Below are 19,796 nucleotides of genomic sequence, written 5' to 3'. Positions count from 1 at the left end.
ATGAATTAAATAAAACAATACTTAAACGAATATATTTTTATTTAATTTTTTTATTAATTATGATTCTATTTTCTCTTTCTTTCATTTATCTGCTTTTTATTTTTAAAATAAACCAATATATAACTAATAAAATATCACATTACTCTACATGAATTTTTTCCTCAAATTGATATCGAAATACACCTTTAAAATAATCTTGAAATTAAAGTACGTGTTATCTTTAATGTTGCATCGAGCGGGGGGGGGGAAGTCAAATTAGTCAATAAATTGTGGACCACATATAAACAAGCGGAGCGGACAGTGGGCACGTAAAGCACATACGAACGTAGGAAAATAGTGGCAACGCAACAGGGAAGGGAAGGGCAGTCTTCTAAAATTCTGATCTGTCGCCAAGAAGGAAAATAAATTTCTGCGTTCCCTTTCAAAGCAACAAAAATGGCTATGGCGTTGACAAGAGCATCGTGCTGCTCTCTTGCAAGAAAAAGAAACCCCCTCCGTTCTACTTTCATGCAAAACCCTCATCATCAACGCATCAGATTTCGTCATCCTCTCCAGAGCTTCAAATCGTATCCAGCTGGTTGGTACTTTTCACTCTTTTAACTCATCATCCCACTTGTTAATTCCTTCACTGTCCCTTCTTTTTTCCTCTTTCACATGATCATCTCAGCCATCTTCACTTCGACGTTAATCTAGTTGATTTAATGTTGCTCTTGTTATTACAATTGCTATGGGTTTTTTTCTTCTTAATTTGCAGGATTCCAACATCGAGTTCGGGCAATACATGAGGCAACCGTCGAGCCTATAACTAGCAACAAACAAAATGAGCCTCAGCCTCAGAATTGGAACATTAAAATGCTTTACGATGGAGATTGCCCTCTTTGCATGCGTGAGGTCAGCTCCCTCTCTCTATCTCTATATATATTCTTCGCTATCTTTGCTTCTTGTTTTTTTTTTTTTTTTTTATGGTTTCCAGCTCATTTATGCAATATTTCAAGCTTGATTATATTAATGCAGCAGCTGACTGGTGTTGCTTGATGATTTCTTTATACTATGTTATGCATGTTTAATTATGTTGTCAGGTTAATATGCTAAGAGAGAGGAATGAAAGCTATGGCACCATAAAGTTTGTTGACATAAGCTCAGATGAGTACTCACCGGAGGAGAATCAAGGCCTGGACTACAAAACTGTATGTTGATCAACTATTTTATCCTTTTTTTTTCTTTCATTTGAGAACTATAAGCTTCCAAATAAAACCTGGTGATCCTCACATGTCTAGCTACAAAAGTCGAGATCCTTCCCTGTAATGTTTGGCTTGATTGGCACTGATTATTCGGTGAATCTGAGGCGTGATGCAAGTCTATGTCTATCTGATCAATTATTCAAATGTCTTTTGAGCTGTAGAAAACAACATAACTAAATATCAACTATTTATTTCTTGCACTTTAGAGGAACACTTTGTAGTGACGATTGCTTTTTGTTGTGCAGGTTATGGGAAGAATCCATGCAATCCTTTCAGATGGAACTGTGGTCACGGATGTTGAAGTATGTCTTTATCAATTCTTTATGTTGGATTAGTAGTGCTGCTCTGCCCTTCTTATTGTCAATTCTGAATTTCTATTTATCATATAAAAATGTGGTGGGGTTTGGGAAGTTTCGTGTAGGTTTATGGGTACTGTAAAAGCTATAGACATAGTGCTACTGTTGAACTAAGCATATCCGTGAAGAAAAATCAGAGTTCTAGATAAGCTTTATACTGAAGGCCTCCATTATGTGACAAGTGACTGATTCAGACCTTTTGCATCGCTATTACTCTGTAAATAATGGTGGTAGATTATAGAAACAGCAGCATTCCGAAAGTTATATGAACAAGTTGGTCTTGGATGGGTTTATGCTGTTACCAAATATGAACCTGTAAGTGTCATTCTTCATGATACAGATGGATGGAAGGGTCTGCTGCTTTCATTCCAGGAACATGTTCTTTTGTTTTTTTCTTACTAATAACTAAAAAACCATCCCATTTGCAGATTGCTACAATAGCTGATGCTATATATAGTGTTTGGGCTAAATATCGTCTGCAAGTTACAGGTAAATACTCAATGCATTTGCCACACTCTCTGTGATTTTTGGCTACAATGATCTCTGTTTTCATTTTCTTATTCATTGAGCATTTAATGGAAATGGCTTTGGTTTTAGGCCGACCACCTTTGGAGGAAATCTTGGACACTCGAAAGAAGAAGGTAGGAGTCTGCAGCTGGATGCATTTCCTTAATTCTATTACCACTCACTTAAAATTTTGAATATGTTTTCCATGTTTTTTTTTTAATTTTTCGACTTGTTTACAAGAATTGTTGATCAATGATACAACAAAAAACACCAAATAACTGGCGTGTTCAAAGATAGTGGATTTATCAATCTGTCGAATCCAGTAATTAAAGAATAGGGTTTATTGACTTGAATTTCTGAATCAGACTTCTTCAGACATTTTTCTTGTCCAATATCTAGTTAAACCATCCAGAAACTTAGACTGCAGACACTTTTGAGAAGTCATGGTAGCTGTATCTTACAATTTATCTTACATATATCACATATGAATCCTCTCCTTACTGTCCTTAAGCAGTCCTTCCTTGAATCGCGTGGGAGAGAACCCACAAATGTAACTCTCTCCCCTGAACGCCTGGTGAATTTCTTCTATGACGGATAGCGATTGAACCCCGTGCTAGTGCTTCGCTGACCAGTTTTGAGGTGGTGTATTTGAAAATATATTATGTGTGAAAACCTGGAATATTTCTATCATCTATTTTTTTTATCCATTAGCTTGACATGAGTAGTGATTACTTCTCTAATTGGGTTAGCGAAGTGGTTCCGCATGTACATGGCTCTCATCTAGGAATGATCAGTTGCTTGTATAAAACATACCTGGTGAATTTCTTCTATGATGGATAGTGATTGAACCTCATGCTAGTGCTTCACTAAACCATTTTTGTGGTGGTATATTTGAAAATGCTTACGCGACAACCTGGAATATTTCTATCGTCTGAATTTTATTTCTCCATTAGCTGAACATGAATACTGATCACTTCTGCAAATGTGCTTAGCAAAGTGGTTCCACATTTACATAGTTCTCTTCAAGGAATGATCAGGTGGTTGTATAAAACATATATGGTGCTGATACATGGATGGTCTTTTTGTGTTCTTGCAGGATGAAATATGCAGTAACAGCAATGCTTGTAAGATGTGAACTTTGTTCAAAGGTGCCAGAGATCAGGATTTTGATAGAATATTTCATATTCATGTAAATGCTTATTGTGTCATCTTCTGAATCTGGCCTTCATTTAATCTCATAGCAACACTAGCCAAAACCTAAGACGAATGTGTCGGCTAAATACTTTCTACTTCTGGTTCTACACGCTTCATTACACAGATGCTGCCATTGTAAATTTTGAACTTTTGTTTGTGTTTTGTATACAGAGCATCAACACTTTGCAAGCACATTAATTTGTTTACAGATTGCTACATTCCAATAGCTTTAAGATAAACCTCAATTCTGTGGAACTGCAGGGCACAACCCACAACCTCTGCATAAGCCAGTATAAATGGCCTCAAGATTGTGTTCTTGCTTTGCAGAATCCCTACCATGATCATCCTAATTCCCAGAAGATATTATTCATTGTCCTCAGATAAGCCACTTTTAAGTTTAGATGCACACCTTTTTATGTTTTGATATCTATTATTTGCTTCTTTTTTTGTAGTGTTTCTACTGAAATCATTCGAAAGAATGACTAGTTTCAAACTCCGCTTCTGTTATATATGAAATCCTAAGGCAGGCCTAAATGTGCATGAATATTTGCATGTTTCTAGGTATCTGGTATTATGAGCTCTCAGATCTGTTGATGGTAGATGTCTCTCTCTCATATTTTTCCTTTATTCACAAGCGGACACGCCCCTGCTTGGACGCTCCTCAACCTGCCATCAAAAACAATTTGTCAATACCAAATCTCATGGCATGATCGATTTGTATTTTTTACAAGTGAAAAACCCTCTAAAATGAGTGTCTCTGGTAAAATATCTGATCACATTCATCAGCCAAAAAAGTGAATTTTATTCGATTCACCATGCAATACCAATAGCTATGCTTTTTTCCAGAAGTTATTGTTTCTTCCCTTCCAGCAACTTCACAACAAATTCATTGATATTCATATCAGAAGTCCCACCTACACTAACAGCGCTCCTTGCAAGCTCTCTCCATTTGTTAGCATTCCTCTTAATTTCTTCACCACTCTCTCCGTCCATGGCTCCTCTTATGCACTTCTCAAGCTCCTCTCTCGTTACGATACCCACTTCATCTTTCTTAGTTCTCACTCCCACCTTCCATACATCCTCCACAAACTTGGCGTTCATTGGCTGGTCAGTCCTCTCTGTCACGCACACCATTGGCACACCTAGGCCTAACCCCTCCAACGTTGAATTCCATCCACAATGAGTAACAAAGCAACCGATAGCTTGGTGAGCTAGCACCTCCAGTTGATTGCACCATGATACAACCATACCTGTCTCGCCTACCGAGTTTAGAAACCCAGTTGGCAACTTTTTTTCTGATTCCTTCAAGACCCACAGGAAGGGCCTGTTGCTTGCTTTCAAACCCCATGCGATTTCTTCAACCTGTTCAGCTGAAATGTTTTCCATGCTTCCGAAAGACACATATATCACTGACCTTGGTGGTTTTGTGGCCAGCCATGTGAAGCACTGACTGCTTGTTGGCTTCCAGAGACTAGCCCCGTAAGCTCTATCTCCATCAATTTGTTGGTCGAGGTAGGCAGATGGCACCATCGGACCGACCATCACCAGTGGCCACTTTCCTCGCATGGCCTTTACTAACTTTTTAACCGTCAGAGTAGCAAACAAACTAGAGATTAATTAGCTGTTTAACAACTTGCTGGCATATCGAATGGAAATTTAAACCATAAAAAAGAAAAGCGTGAAATTATCTTTGGTTCTGACAAGTAATGGTTGAACACAAACTTGTATTTAAGAGTTTGTTGTCCTTTCTCCCTGATAATCTATGATGTCTTTCCCTTAATTAGCCTCTCTCCAGAAAATCATTATATTTTTAAGTAGGTTGTTTAGTTAAGCGACGAAGCTATATGTGAGCATAGAATAAAATACTGTTACCTCAATCTCCAGATCTTCAAAGGAATTGCAGAACACCCAGTCATCTTCATTTAAACTGTGAAATTTCTCCATGATTGCTTCCAAATAAGCAGTCTGACTTGTTGGTTCTGACATAGGGCTTGGCAAATCGCAGCGGCCTAGCGGAGGAAGGCCAGGCAGGGACACGGTCGCTGTTTGTGGCTTCAAAGGCAAACTCAAGAGGCCAAGATCAATTTGCCAAAACATGGAGCAGATAGAAGCTGAGGTGGTCATGAACACAGCAGCATATATGCCTAAGTTTCTAGCCACATCAAGAGCCCAAGGCAGCAGGGAATCATACACAATACATTTAACAGGTGAACCTGAGGCTTTGAACTTAAACACGAGTTCAGTCAAAGTTCGTGAACCAACAGTTTTGAATGACTCTAAGTAGACATCCAAACTTGATGCTTGCTTGAAGCCACCTTCATCAAAGCCATCAGAGATGGGTTCAACGCCTACTGTGGGTGCATCTATTGAGCTGACAGTGTAGTAAGTGGTGGCAAGAGTGGCCTTGAGCCCTTTGGAAGCCAAGCGCTTGGAAAACTGAAGGAGGGGGTTGATGTGGCCTTGAGCTGGATAAGCAAGAACAATGACATGACTTTTTTGAGAGTCCATCACCTTAATTTGTTTTTGCTGCTGCTGCTAGGCTATACTTAAGTGGCTATTTATAGGCCTTTCTTGCGGTGTGATTTACTGTTCGACAGTGGAAAATATTTTGAAAAAAGAAGAAGAAGAAGGAAAGATGCATTTTAATTCTGATGGTTCCGGGTCCTACAAGCATGGCCCCTTTCTTTCTCATTGGATACCTTAAGATTACCTTATCACTACCTGCCAAGATGTTAACGTAGCACTTGGAAATGGATATCAAGCAGAGATCTTCAAAATTCTAAAATTAAGGAGACATGGGAGAATGGTTGAAAAAAATTTATACTAGAAAAAAGAAAAAATGAAAACAGGAAGGACATAAAGCAAAGCGTCAAGGATACTTAATTGAAAAACAATTTTTTTTTTTATTGATACGTGGAGATGATATGTTACAAGCTTCTTTTTTTTTTTTTTTAATGTTTACAGAGAAACCTAAACTTAAACTGAAGTAACTCTTACTTATCTGGTCCTTCATTCCTATATATATATATATAAAGAAAATATAAAAAGGAGCAATGAGCATGGCCAGGGATCTAGGATTGTCAAGCCTTGCCCGAGAGAAATAAGAGCTAGTACATGTGGGCTTACAAGCCAAGCTCGTGCGCCTAATTATAATTTTTAATTTTTGAGAAACATGTTATCTACTATTTTTTTAAAAAATAATAATAATAAAATAACATTGCATCTACTTGCCTAATTTTTTACCTTTACCTTTAGAGAAATTGTTAGAAAATCAAGCTCGGATATTTTAGATCTAAAAATAACCATTTTTGACCTATTTTTTACCCAACAAACGAGACTTGGAAAGATTCAATATTTACTTCATTAACAAATGCACAGATACAAAATGATAATCCACAAGATAGCTACAGAATCCCAAGCATACCAGTGTCTTTGCTTGCATTCGAGCTTCAACTCAAGGGGCTAAAACCAGTGACCTCCTAGTTTCAAGCACCACACATACAAATTTACAATTTAATACAAGGATAGACATTTCCTAATTCTCCACTCAGAGCTCGGGATTTAAAAACCAGCTGCATCTACATCTATGGAAACTCCATCTTGCCTCCACGACTGCAGGCAAAACTATACTCGCGGAAGCACTGACTAGATACATTTGCAACTGTGAACTGGTGAGGTTTTTATGGTCCATCACTCTAATATCTATGAGTTTCTCGACCACAAGGTTTTTTTTGTAGCCACAAGCTTCCTGACGGAGAACCATTTCAACACACAAGATATCTTAGCCCATCTCCTCTGAGCCTTATAAACAGCAACAGCCGTAGAGCGCGCCAACAGGAAGCCATCAACAGCACTTTGCAAATCAGCTTGTGTTTCTAAACTGAGGTTCTGAGACTGAAGATCTGTATCAAAAAACCGCAAATGTTCCTCGTCACAGAAAGCTTGAGCCAAGGAATCGGTGTCACAAATGAGGGAGTTGGAGACTTGGCCATTGAAGTTCAGAGTCTGGTCATATCTAAGACCCATATTTTCAATACCCTGCAAGGCATAATCATCCAATCCATTCACACCCCCGACAGTATATATAGACGACATGATATCTGGAGAAGATGCACTTGGTTGTGCATAATCAAATCCACCTATCTTTTGTGAAGCCAAAAACTTGCTTCCACTAGAATTTTCTGTCTGGGGTGAGCTTGAGGTGTAAGCAACATCAGACAATTGTGAAGAGCCACCCACCAGAGATGCTTCATCATCAAAAGATATGACTTGCTCCCAATGTTCAAATGCAGTGATTACCAAGTTTTGACCATCAGCCTGAAGGCAGAGTTGAGTATAAGAAGCCACAGTTGACAGACAGAAACAAGGAGTGGAAAAAAAAAGGAGTACAAATCAGTTGGAAGGTTATGAAGGTTATAAGAGAACCTTGCCTTTTCAGTTTCAGACAGCTTATCAATAGGAACATATTGGCCTTCTGAAAGCAATCCAATAACTTGTCCAACAACATTAAAGACTACACCAGTTTTCTGTTGAGAAACAGGAGGGCAATACAAGTATATTATCTTATCAAGCACACAAGTTCGAGCATGCTCCACCGTAACTTCCCACATCTTAGCAGACATGCCTGTGCCAAGAATCTGCATGTAACCCCACAAAAATGTAATTTTTATGGTACTCCAAGACTATGGAAACAATCATTTAAAGCAGTCATTGTTGTTTAAGGTCATAAAACTTGAATGAAACAGACAAAACAAGAGGCAATAGATACATTATGTTCATAGTTTCTGATTCTCCTTTATGATAATAAACAAGACGTCGATGGTGCAGTTCCCAGGGAAAATGAAGAAAGATGATTAACTCAGATGGACACAAACTGTCCACCATGGTTCAGGAAAAAAAATAATAAAGCAGACCAGTTGGATACATATTTGATAGTGTTACATTGACATGTCACAGAAAAAATATCAAGCAGACTGGTCACAACTTGGACATTGGCAAAGTATCAAGTTTATCCCTGGTCCTTAAAATGACAAGCTATTTTAGTTGTCCATATGAGAGGTAGTTTTTGCTTTTAAGAAGTTTCTCTCGGTTTTCGAAAGTTGAAGATAAAAAAAATTATGAATGGTCCCTCTTAAAAGCAGCAAACAGATAAAATGATGAGGATTGAACCAGGTACCCAAAAGCTTCAGTAAGAATATGTCAAGTATAAAGTATGCAATGTTTATGATAAAAGCAGTAAATTCTTACATGGCGGAGCCTTGTAGGATCTATGAAGAGAAGGATCAGAAAATCCTTCACAGTAGTGATATTCTCCCGACTCAAACGCTTATGGAAAGCTCCATCTTTGCCAATCTTCTCTAATCTCCAAACTTCATCAAACAGAGATGGGGGATGGTGCTTCTTGTACACTGCAACCAATTGACAAATGGTTAAGAGTACAGTTTATTCTCTCTGTTTTATGTGTTTTCCGAGCTGATAGCTCTTTATCCTGATAACTTTAGTATAAACTTCCAATCACATGTCCAAATCAGATACTTCAGATTGCCAATTTTATTCTTCACTTCCATCATTTCATTTTCTGCCGCATGTAATCTGCAACTTGAATGTGTAATGCAGAATTACAAAAGACAAAAAACTCACAATTTTGAAATGATAAAAATTTTGTGCTCCGGGCCAAGATTAAAAACTTTATCCTTAGCCCCAGGCATATGTGCTCAATTCACTATATGGGACCATGGAGTGTCGATTTTTTTCTGTTGATCTGCTGTACCATAGTTTTCACAGGGTATAATTATTGCATATCCACCATCAAAGAGAGTTCATGTTTTCAAAATGGAAGTATCTTGAACAACTCTACATAGAGTATCCTAATCCGTATTTTTTCAGACACCATTTCAATTTCATAGTTTGAGCCTTTGAGGAAAACAGTAAAGGAATGCCATAAACAAATACACACACACACACACTCACATTCTCCTCGGTGATCCCTGACGATGAAGGATTCTGTCTTTGCTTCCCTTATGCTAGTGCCCTCAAAGTTGTCCACAGCTCTTACCCCAAGCCTGAACTTGCGGCTTCTTGTCCAGCTTGAATTATCTGTAAATGAAATTTCACCAACCAAACAAATCCCCTCTTTAAGATTGAGGAGAACATCTCCAGTAAGAAGGGGTTTCTTTCCTTCTCTCTCTCTTACAATGTTATTCTTAAATTCTTCAGGTGTCCAGTTCTCACCCTCATCGCCATCAAAATCACCCTCAAGAACAACAATTTCCACTCTGGAAGAAGATTCGGGGCCAGAGTTGACAATTTTCCCAGTAAGAGTATCGACCAAAACCACTTTAATTGCAGGACCTTCTTCTCCTTCAATACGAGCTCCAGTGAACACTGGAAGTGAGAGGTTGTTTGCGAACTGCAGTTTTAAGCTTCTTGATTCAGAGGAATCTATCCCTTTCCCAATGTTCCTGAAAAAAGACGGATAGCCACACAAAATCCATTACAAGGGTAGTGGGGATCACAATCTTCTGAGTGCACATATTTCTCACTTCTTCCTATTACCTTCTACTGGATACACAAACCATTCAACACCTTCAGGCCATTGATTCTTACCTTTTCATATTAGCCAAATGTTTCCTTAGAGCTAATTCGACTTCCTCCTTTACCTGTAAGAGAATAATACAAAAGGTGTATTACCACTTTTATATGATCAACAATATTCCTTATATATAAGCTACTGCTACAAGATGTGGGAGATCAAAAATAATGTGAACTAAGACATTCTGTTCCATTTGACAAACCATTCGGTTATTTTTTAATCATCCAAACAGATAACTAAGAGATAGCATGTCATGCACAACATTCTTCCAATACTTTGGAAGATTTATAGATGCAAACAAGAGAGGAAAAAAAGAAGGAAATATCTTAACTTGTTAGCATTCATCGTTCAAAACACACTGCATAGGTTTTTAAAGGATATATTTTGTTCTCAACAGACTAAGCATAGTAACAAGACTTGGAAAGTTGGTGAAGAACAGCAATTCTATATAACATAGAAAAATTCTAGGTGATAGTAAGATGAACTTGGAGAGATAAAATGAAGGTAGACGAAACGGCCTGAAGTAGCCAATGGCCTCTTCTTCCATTAACAGAGACTTCCAAGTCCATTCTATGTGGACCTCACTTTCCTTCTCTTATTTACAGCACTCATTAACCAACTTGAAACAGACACTCCAAAATTCAGCTTATTAGCCATAGACACTTCATTTCACCATGATTGACCGCTCCCATCTGAGAAAGAGACGAGAGGTGGTGGAAGAGGGAGGTAATAAACAATCTTTACAATTTGCAACCGCAGCTTGTTAAAATGCACTTAGGCACGGGGTTCCTGCTGCTTAAATCTAACAGATTGATAGAGACACCATTCTGGTGCTAAATAGGCCTCTTCTAATCTTTAGAAAAAGAAACTTCTTTAGTAACCGAATGCTCAATAGCTGGAGAAGGCAAGAGCAACACAAACTGGGATTATTTGATCAGAACATATCATTTTGGAGGGAGTTGCGACCATCAGAAGGGGCAGGGTAGCTTAAATATGCTACTCTAAAGCTTCCATTGATAACAACTGGAAGTATGCAAGCTGCAAATTATGTCAAATGGAGAATGTTATGTTTGTAAGGACTAAATTGATGCCTTCACTTGTATTGAACATTATTCAAGCTCGTAAAATTCAATGAACTATGCACCATCTATGCATGCGATACTAAATGGAAGGTCCAAGAGCAAAACAGGAAGATTCCGAATACAACATCAAAGCTCAATCAACTGTATGTGATATAGAACATTCTGCAATACGACTGATAACGAAAAACACATACCACCCTACGTATCAATGGCTCCAGAATTGGCTCTAGCAAATGTTGAACTGATTGCATTTTCATTACATCCTGAACCACACTAAACATCATTAACAAATAGATTAGAGACCAAAATGCGATAAGGGAAGAAAACTTCAATAAGCACTATAATCATATCCAATAATTCTACCCTCCGTCCCCCCAGGTGGCCCAATAAAGAGCCAGATAAGGTTTCCCTCATCTTCAAACTCCGCCTCGTGGTTTAATTGACATATAATAATGAACAAACAACATTCATGAGCAATCTCAAGCAAGAACCAATACAAACCCAACAAAGTTTTCAATTTTTTTACAAAAATTATCTTAGCAAAGCATGTTCACCAAAAGACAACCAAACAAACTTCGTTGTAAATCCATATTTCCACATTGCTTCCACAATCTCAATCATAATTCACAACCCAACAACAATACTAAAAAAAAACCCACTTCACTTTCAATCCACCAACAAAAAAAAAACCTCACCTTTTCAAATTGAACCTCCTCCTCTTTTCCTCAGGACTATTATTCCCATCAGAACGAGGCTTACCCTCCTCCGGCTGCCTCTTTTGTGCCATAATCACACCCCACCACCACCAACAGCAACAACAACAACAAGAGCAAAGCAACAACCTTTGTTGTTGGTTTTATGAAACAAAAACAAGAAACAATCATTAACAGAAGATGGCCAAGAGACCACCATGCGGGACAGCAGAATAAGATGATAATATAGTGAGTATTTATATACAGAAAAACACAGAGTTAAGCTAATAAATGATAATGAAGGAGTAGAATCCAAAAACTCTGTCTTTTTCCTTTTTTATTTTATTTTCTTGTGGACTTATGCATGCATGTATGGATGGATGTTATGCATGCATATGTACTCCTACATCCATTGAGTTTGGTTGCAAACTACTGCTAATCAATAGTCATCCTTCTCCTCCTCTCCTTCTTTTGCCTTCTTTTGCTCTTCTTGAGACAGTGTTCGTGTGCGTAAGAATCGAAGAGAGAGTGTTTTGGTCTTGGTGTGGGGTCCACAGAAAGCGCGTCGTTGGAACAGGGAGGAGTGGGGTCGTTTTCCTCCCATCCTATAAAGCGCGTGTGACATGGCGCTACAAAATCTTATCTTATTTAATTAGATTATTATTCACGCCACTCCTCTTTTTATCTCTACTCTTTCTCTATAATTTCCTACCCTTATCAGCTACTCCACAAAATCTATTTGTTTTTTCTTTATTTATTAGATCTTACAAGGTACATAACACAATTAAATTCCTTGATTTATTATTTTTATTGATCAGAAAATATAAAAAAAATATTGACTGAGAGTGCACAATTTGTTTTTTTTTTCCTTTAAAAAAAAAAAGAGGAAAATCTCTAGCCATAAACTACCATTCATGGCTGGGAATGGAGATGCGAGTGCATGGGACTTTGCCATCACCATCACGACACAGTTTTATGCTAAGGCCTGAAGGGCTATAACTGGCCTAACCCAGCTAGGTTTTGTTTCTTCTCCTCGAGCCTAACTCGAATATTTTTTCGAGTCCCGAGTGGATTTTGTACCACTTTTTTTAAGAACATCTCTAACGTGGTGGCCTGGTGGCGAAAGTTTAGGACCAAGGGTTTGCTAAAACGGTTGCCTCATATGATGGCCACTCTTTACATTATCAAAAAAAAAAAAAAAGAACATCTCTAAAGCACATCTTTAATATTGAAAATAACATATCGAGTAATTATCAATCGACCTCGTAACAAATAGATTTGACTAGTTTTTTTCTTTTTTTCATGATGTCGTGGAGCTATGTTAAGAATCTATTTTTATTTGATTTTTTTAGTAGTGAAAATGATTATTCTTAAGAACTTCAATGATTTAGATTCTCAAGTAAGAAAATATATTCTTTAGTTCAGAATTTTTTTTTTATTCATGATGTTTTGATTTTTTAACTAAAATGATTGCACCTATTTTATTTTGCATTCATTTAAAAGAATTGATAAAACGATTCTAAAAATTTACCATGTTAAAATTGTCAAAATTAAAATTTTACATGAACCGATCAACCGTTTAGTAATATCAAATAAATCGGTCAATCACTTGTTCATCCATGATGACCACATAGGAATTTTATAGGAACTGATCGACTGATTGTCTTAATCAATTTGAACCAGTCAAATATTTTATTTGTCAGGGAATAGTAACGAATATAAACAATTATTTTTTGCTAAAAATAAATATATAACTTGTTTAATTGCAGAATTAAAAAAAGAATCTAAACATATCTCATAAACTAAATATTTTAATAGCAAAAGCCCTTCAAAATCATCAATCTTAATGCACACTCATATGTGTGCATTAAATCTTTATAATCTTGCACAGAAATATAAATTTTCATTAACACAACACTTAAACAATTTTCAATTCATTAAATGTTATTTAGTGAGATACAAAGATATTTAAATTTTCAATTGTAAAATCCACAGTATTAATAGTGTAATTTCATGGTAATAAAATCATATTTTATAAACTCTTGGTAATGACAAGGTATTGTCATCAAGGAAAAATCTTGAAAATAGAACATATTCAAATGATATAAAAGAAATTGGTATGGATTTATCAAATGGCAATTATACTCTGACTTGGACTAGCAAAAAAATATAATTTTTAAGTATGATTTAGCACTCGAAACGTGAATGTAAATTTGTTGAACTATGTTAAAAATCGAGTTAGTAATTTAAAAAAATAAAATTTAAGTACACTGCTAGTTATTGTATTTACTAGATTTGTCCATATAACTTCCAATCTATAGCCCTATATTTGTGTGAATCTTCAGGAGCCAGCCGATACAGGTGTCGCTTTGTATTTACTAGATTTGTATGTAACACTTAATCAAGTTATTTAATTAATTATCCATTAATTCATAATGTTTTTTTTTTCTTGATTTTGGCATGGATCCAAACTAGGCAACAAACATGTTGGAATGATGATGGGCTTTAGCCATCACAAGGCTTCGGACAAGGTATACTAATACCGCAGAAATTCATACTTTGTCTGTGGGATGCATTGGAGATAGCTGCAAAAGAAAAACCTAATTCAATTTACTGGTAAATTGAAGCAGTTTACCTGGCTCAAATGTGACAGTCCAAACATGGATTATATGGCGTGTTTCTAGTTATCTTGATGGCCATTTCAAAATTAACTAAAAAGGTTGACTTTGGTCCTTTTAGTTGACAACATATCCATGTTATATTTCTTTAATTTTTTTCAAAATTTATTTTTATCCAAAATTTTATTTTTTTATTTTTGGTTCCTCATCTAAGGTGAGAGAGATAAAATCATTGGAATTCGATGATAGAGAAAACAAATATCAATTAATAACGATTCTAACCACCAAAATAATTGATCTCGGTGTCTAAGAATTCTATTTGTTGAGAATTTAGATCAAACAATAGTTTAAAATGAATTTTTCAAGTGTAAAACACCCTAATATGACTTTTTGTGAGTATCTGGGCCATTGCGTTCTCATGTTGGAATGAGCTAGACAAAATAAGTGACACATTACTTGCTATTTAAAAAAAAAAAAAATCAAAGGTAGACCATAAAAAATAATTTATTTTTCAATTTGATCCTTAACAATTGTGTCTTTATTGATTTTCATACTTATTGTTTTTTAATTTTACCCTTTAATATTTTATTAATTTTTAATTAGCCAAAATAATTTGTTTTTATCCTTTAATATTTGTAAGTTTATCATGATTTTAAATAAGTGTCTCGATATTTAGTTAATTCTTTGATTTTATAAAAGGTTACAGAATTTGGATAATTAATTTTGGTTGGGTAGAAATCAAGCTTTTATATTTTTTTTAGTTGGACAAAAGATTTTTGATTTATTTAATTAAATAGATATATCAACTTTTTCAATTTATAATTGAAATTTTTATGTTGATAAACACTTAAGAAAAGATAGCATATTTATTTTTTTTTTTGAAAAAAAATATATATTTAACCTGCGGCAAAATACATGCCTGATAGCTAGTTATCAATCTAAAAGTTGTTTCACCTTTACTGTTAGAAGCAAGATTAAATAATAAGGTTGGTTTGATTTCTTTTTTGTTTTTCCTTTCCCAACTCAAAATTTATTGTTTGTCTTTTGTCATGTTGATTTTGTAATTACTAAGTTAGTTTGTCTCGTGCTATGTTATGGGTTAGATAATAAAAAAAAAATAAACATAAAAAATTATTAATGCACTCCAGAAAAAGAATACTGGGAACTTCATAAAATATTTAATAAAATAAATCTAAATTTATATTTACTAATAAAAATTGCTAATTATTAAGACTAAGTTGAGAAGTTAATAGATAAATGCAGATTAAAAGATGGAAGGGGGCTCTTCAGTATTTTTTATTTTTTTTTATCTACTTACATGGCAATAAGAAAAATTATAAGAAGAGTAATAATCTAAATTTTATTTTAAAAAATAATTTTCTAGTATAATCCTTTTTTTATTAATATGTTTTTTTATCAAAAAAATATAGATTTTCGAACTATGTTGTTTTTTCAATAAAAATTGAAAGCCATTAGAATAAATATATATATATATATATATATAAACAAATGATTTTAAATAATGGTAAAAGTATCTTTTTAATCTAAACCCCGTCATCTTATTAATGCTCTCTCTTTTTTCACTTTTTTTTAAAATTATTTTCTTGTCAAAATTTTTATTCATGTATTTTTTTTTTCATTTTTTGATGAAAAAAATACTTTTAAAAAAACATAATTCATTGAATAAAAAGTAACAACAATTAAAAAAAATATTATTGATAACTATAATGACTTAACTTTATTTCTACATAATATCCATGAACACAAACATTAAAAAAATAAAAAATTGCATAGTAGCTAACGAATAATAATTAACAAAATGATTGCTAACATTATAAAAAAAATAGTTGATATCTTTTTTTTAAAATAAATGTCAAATTGAATGATATCTAATGAAATAATATCTGAATATATCTTTTTATTAAATCATTTTTAATTTTGATTAAAATTAAAAAAAATAAAAGAAAAAAATTCATGAAGGAATGTAAAAAAAATGCTCGCTAATATTTAAAAAAATATTAGAATATTATTTGAGAAAAAAATCAAAATTAAATGGTATATTAAAGAATAATATTCCAAGTATAATTTTAGTTATTTTATAGTATAAAAATTTATTGAGAGTGATAGAAAACTTAAACCCTATGTTTTTTTAACCTAAAAACTCATTTTCAATATTTTTTAACTTAAAAATACCTAATGGATACCTATCTATGTCAACCAATTTCACACATCAAAAACCTCTAAATCAACTAAAAACATAAAATAAAATAAAAATTCTTAACCCTAACAACATGAAAGTTTAAAATCACTTTAATAACACTTATTTCGTCAGGAGAAATACATCGATACCAAATTCATCTTTTTTATTCTTAGAACTTGGCCAATTAATATTTTCTCTCTTTTTTATATTTTTTCAACGACTTTCTTTTTCTCTCTCCTAAAATTCAGGGAATTGAGTATAAAATAAATGAAGTGTAGGACTAATACTGGAAAAAAAACCCCAATAAAGAGGGGTAAAAAAATAAAAACTTTAGGGACCAAAATTTCTTAAAATGTGTCTCATGAACAGTTAAAAAGGGGAGGAAAAGGAAGGTTGCTTTTTTGATTCAGTGCAAATTTAGTTTCCATAATTTAATTTTTTTTAATAATAAAATTGAATCTTATGTTATCAAATCAAGTATTAACTTAAAAACAAGATGTTTTTGTAATACTACGAAAACCCTATAAAAAACTGATAGATATAAATTATCATGCCTAAATTTTAGAGTAGAATAAAATTGAAAAATCAAAAGGTGGATATTTTAAGAACTAGAAAAGCAGTATTCTAATCCACACCACACCCTTATATCTTGATAACATATAGTTTTCCTCAACTCAATTTGTTTTTATTGTAATAAATTTATGATAGAGCACTTAGTGCAAGAGAGGTTGTTTGAGAAAACTATTTACAACCCACCTGGGCTACTTACTTTGTTGTTAGGTGGACAGTCCGACAAGTAACGGTTACCCCATCAAAATCCATTAAAAAGAAATACAAAAAATAGGCGTGTCTTGCATTTATATGAGCAAATGCTTTATTATTACCGCCTGCTTCCTCGACAAATTCCTTTTTTGACAGTTGACAGAACGGGGAAATTGTTAGATAGATCAGCCCCCCACCACCACATATATTGACCGACAACTCTTTGTTTTTATATTTTAAAAACATTATTTAAAAAATTATTTTTTATTTTTATTTTTTTAAAATAATAATTTTTTAGTATTTTTAAATTATTTTGATGCGCTTAATTTTAAAAATAATTTTTAAAAAATAAAAAAATATTATTTTGATATATTTCTAAAAAAAAACACTTTAAAAAACTACGTAATCACACTTCCTAAATAAACCTTTTAGAGTCCGTTTATTAACGAGGTTGCGTCTGCGTTTTGTTTAAAACACAGATACGCAACATGTTTGGTTAAGAAAAAAAAAACACAGTTTACTGTGTATGGGTCCTTTATAATTTTTCGCACTATTGATGCTAATTAATTAGCGTGAACAATGTTACAGCAGTGTAGCATGGCACACTGAACAGTGTAGCCAGCTTTATTGTTCTGGCCGGACTGGTTCCGGTTCAAAACTTAAAAATGTATTGAACTAGGTTTGACTCAGTAAAATAAAAAAAAATTATTTTTTAATTGTGTTTTACTCAAAAAACTAGTATTTAACATTATTTAATTACACTACATAAATTAGGCAGAGATTATTTTGATGACGTAATATTTGCAGAATTTGATCGCAATTTCAATTTTGTTCCTAATTATATTTTACCAGATATTATCACGCGCTTAAAAAACCAAAAAAATTGTAGTCCTTGTCAGATATATTTTACACGTGATGAAATTGTAGATAGTTTAATAGAACAATGAAAAATATTTTATATAAAAGTATTATTTATTTCATGATATAAAAACAATAGTTAAATCTACATTATTTAAATTAAAAACTATCAATATTAATATATATTTTTTAAAATTATTTTATAACCTTAATTTCAAAAGCATTATTAACCAACACATTAAACTACTTTTTGTTCAACCTCAATTTCAACTACAGTTTTAACCAAACATAAATAAATACCAAATCAACCTCAACTAAAAGCACTTTTTATAAAAATAACTTTTTTCAAACCACAATCACAACAGCTACCACAGTACTAAACACAAAAGGGTATAGCTCAATTGATCAGACTCTAAATTTAATCTCTAGAGTTCACCAGTTTGAGTCTCACAAATCTCAGGGCTATTGGAGCTTACATGGTTGTTAACTTCAGGGCCAGTAAGATTAGTCGAGGTGTGCGCAAACTGGCCCGGACACCGATATTACTAAAAAAAAATCAGTAAATAAAAAATATACAAATAAAATATAATTTTTATTCTTTTTATTAAAATAAATCTACATGTCTAAATATAATAAAATGACATGATTATTTAAAGTTTACTATTTTTTTTTATTTTATTTGAATAAATCTAGGAGTATCTAATTATACTATAAAGAAAAAGAGGTTGGTTGGATTAAAAGTTTGAAAGGACAAGTAATTATAAGCATGACAAGAAAATCAAATAATTAACAATTTGACTTTGTGATAATGGACAAATTCTGAGACATATCGCCAGAATCACATGATTTTGTTATATATCTCTTATTGATTGGTCTAGAATAAAGGGATAAAGTGATAAACATAATTTATATAATAATTTCTCTTAAAAATCATCCAGAGGATGGATGTCTCCTGCCATTATATGATCAACGGCCTATATTGGGCTCTTGCTTTTCTTATTTTGTGTTTTGTTTTAAATCAAATCAGTAGCTTTCTCAACCGAGTCATTAAAAGCAAATGATTGTTTTTATGTTTTATAAATGTTTTATTTATTTATTTTAAATTAATAATTTTTTAGTGTTTTTAGATTATTTTGATGTACTAATATTTAAAATAATTTTTTAAAAATAAAAAATATTAATTTGATATATTTTTTATAAAAAATATTTTAAAAAAAACAACTATAACTATACTTCCAAACATCCATAAACACAAATATAACAATGACATATTCTAATAAATTCAAATGGAAAGAAGTAAATCAATGTCCTAATCACATGATTCTAATACCAAACAATCATCCAACTTCCAGGAATCTTCCTCTTGGCTGAAATTACTAGTAAAAAATAAAATAAGCAATCATTTAATTCCAAAACTATAATTTCTCGAACCAACTTGCATGTTAAAATCGTGTTTCTTATTTTTTTTTTTTAAATTGATTTTATAATGTTTTTGAATCGCTGTAATATATTAACATTAAAAATATTTTTTAAAAAATAATTACTACACGCTATAAACACCAATTGAAAAGACAGATGTTGCCAACACAAACCTTGTGGGTTTCCCGTCTGCATGAATCAAAGAACGACGTGTCTCCAGGCATCGATGCTGATTGTGATAAAAGATGACAGGTAAAACATCCACTGCGATCACA

General features: G+C 33.4%; 3 protein-coding genes across 6 annotated transcripts; 1 reads left to right on the top strand and 2 right to left on the bottom strand.

Annotated features, from left to right (window-relative positions):
* Positions 1-302: 302 nt before the first annotated feature.
* LOC118033438 (uncharacterized protein At5g50100, chloroplastic) lies at positions 303-3,504 on the top strand. Its single transcript, XM_073404889.1, has 8 exons — positions 303-577; positions 755-891; positions 1,080-1,187; positions 1,487-1,544; positions 1,848-1,912; positions 2,026-2,086; positions 2,195-2,238; positions 3,201-3,504. Exons 1-8 carry the CDS (start codon positions 436-438, stop codon positions 3,237-3,239), a joined length of 654 nt encoding a protein of 217 aa, XP_073260990.1. The 5' UTR covers positions 303-435; the 3' UTR covers positions 3,240-3,504.
* Positions 3,505-4,080: 576 nt separating this feature from the next.
* Positions 4,081-5,903, bottom strand: LOC118033437 (UDP-glycosyltransferase 74B1-like). Its single transcript, XM_035038421.2, has 2 exons — positions 5,171-5,903; positions 4,081-4,876 (listed from the first exon to the last, which is right to left on the bottom strand). Exons 1-2 carry the CDS (start codon positions 5,804-5,806, stop codon positions 4,148-4,150), a joined length of 1,365 nt encoding a protein of 454 aa, XP_034894312.1. The 5' UTR covers positions 5,807-5,903; the 3' UTR covers positions 4,081-4,147.
* Positions 5,904-6,636: 733 nt separating this feature from the next.
* LOC118033439 (calmodulin-binding protein 60 A) lies at positions 6,637-12,170 on the bottom strand. Of its 4 annotated transcripts, none has more exons than XM_035038423.2 (7): positions 11,668-12,169; positions 11,167-11,245; positions 9,905-9,957; positions 9,269-9,759; positions 8,546-8,706; positions 7,729-7,935; positions 6,637-7,615 (listed from the first exon to the last, which is right to left on the bottom strand). In XM_035038423.2, exons 1-7 carry the CDS (start codon positions 11,757-11,759, stop codon positions 7,001-7,003), a joined length of 1,698 nt encoding a protein of 565 aa, XP_034894314.1. In that variant the 5' UTR covers positions 11,760-12,169; the 3' UTR covers positions 6,637-7,000. The 4 variants fall into 4 exon arrangements, with proteins under 4 accessions (XP_034894314.1, XP_034894315.1, XP_073260988.1 ...); XM_035038424.2 differs by having other exon boundaries at positions 11,167-11,235; XM_073404888.1 differs by having other exon boundaries at positions 7,451-7,615; positions 7,724-7,935; positions 11,668-12,170.
* Between the last annotated feature and the right edge of the window lie 7,626 nt (positions 12,171-19,796).

The sequence above is a fragment of the Populus alba genome, chromosome 15 (genome assembly GCF_005239225.2).
Source record: "Populus alba chromosome 15, ASM523922v2, whole genome shotgun sequence".
In the NCBI taxonomy this organism is placed as follows: Eukaryota; Viridiplantae; Streptophyta; class Magnoliopsida; order Malpighiales; family Salicaceae; genus Populus; species Populus alba.
This window is presented reverse-complemented; position numbering and strand designations above follow the sequence as displayed.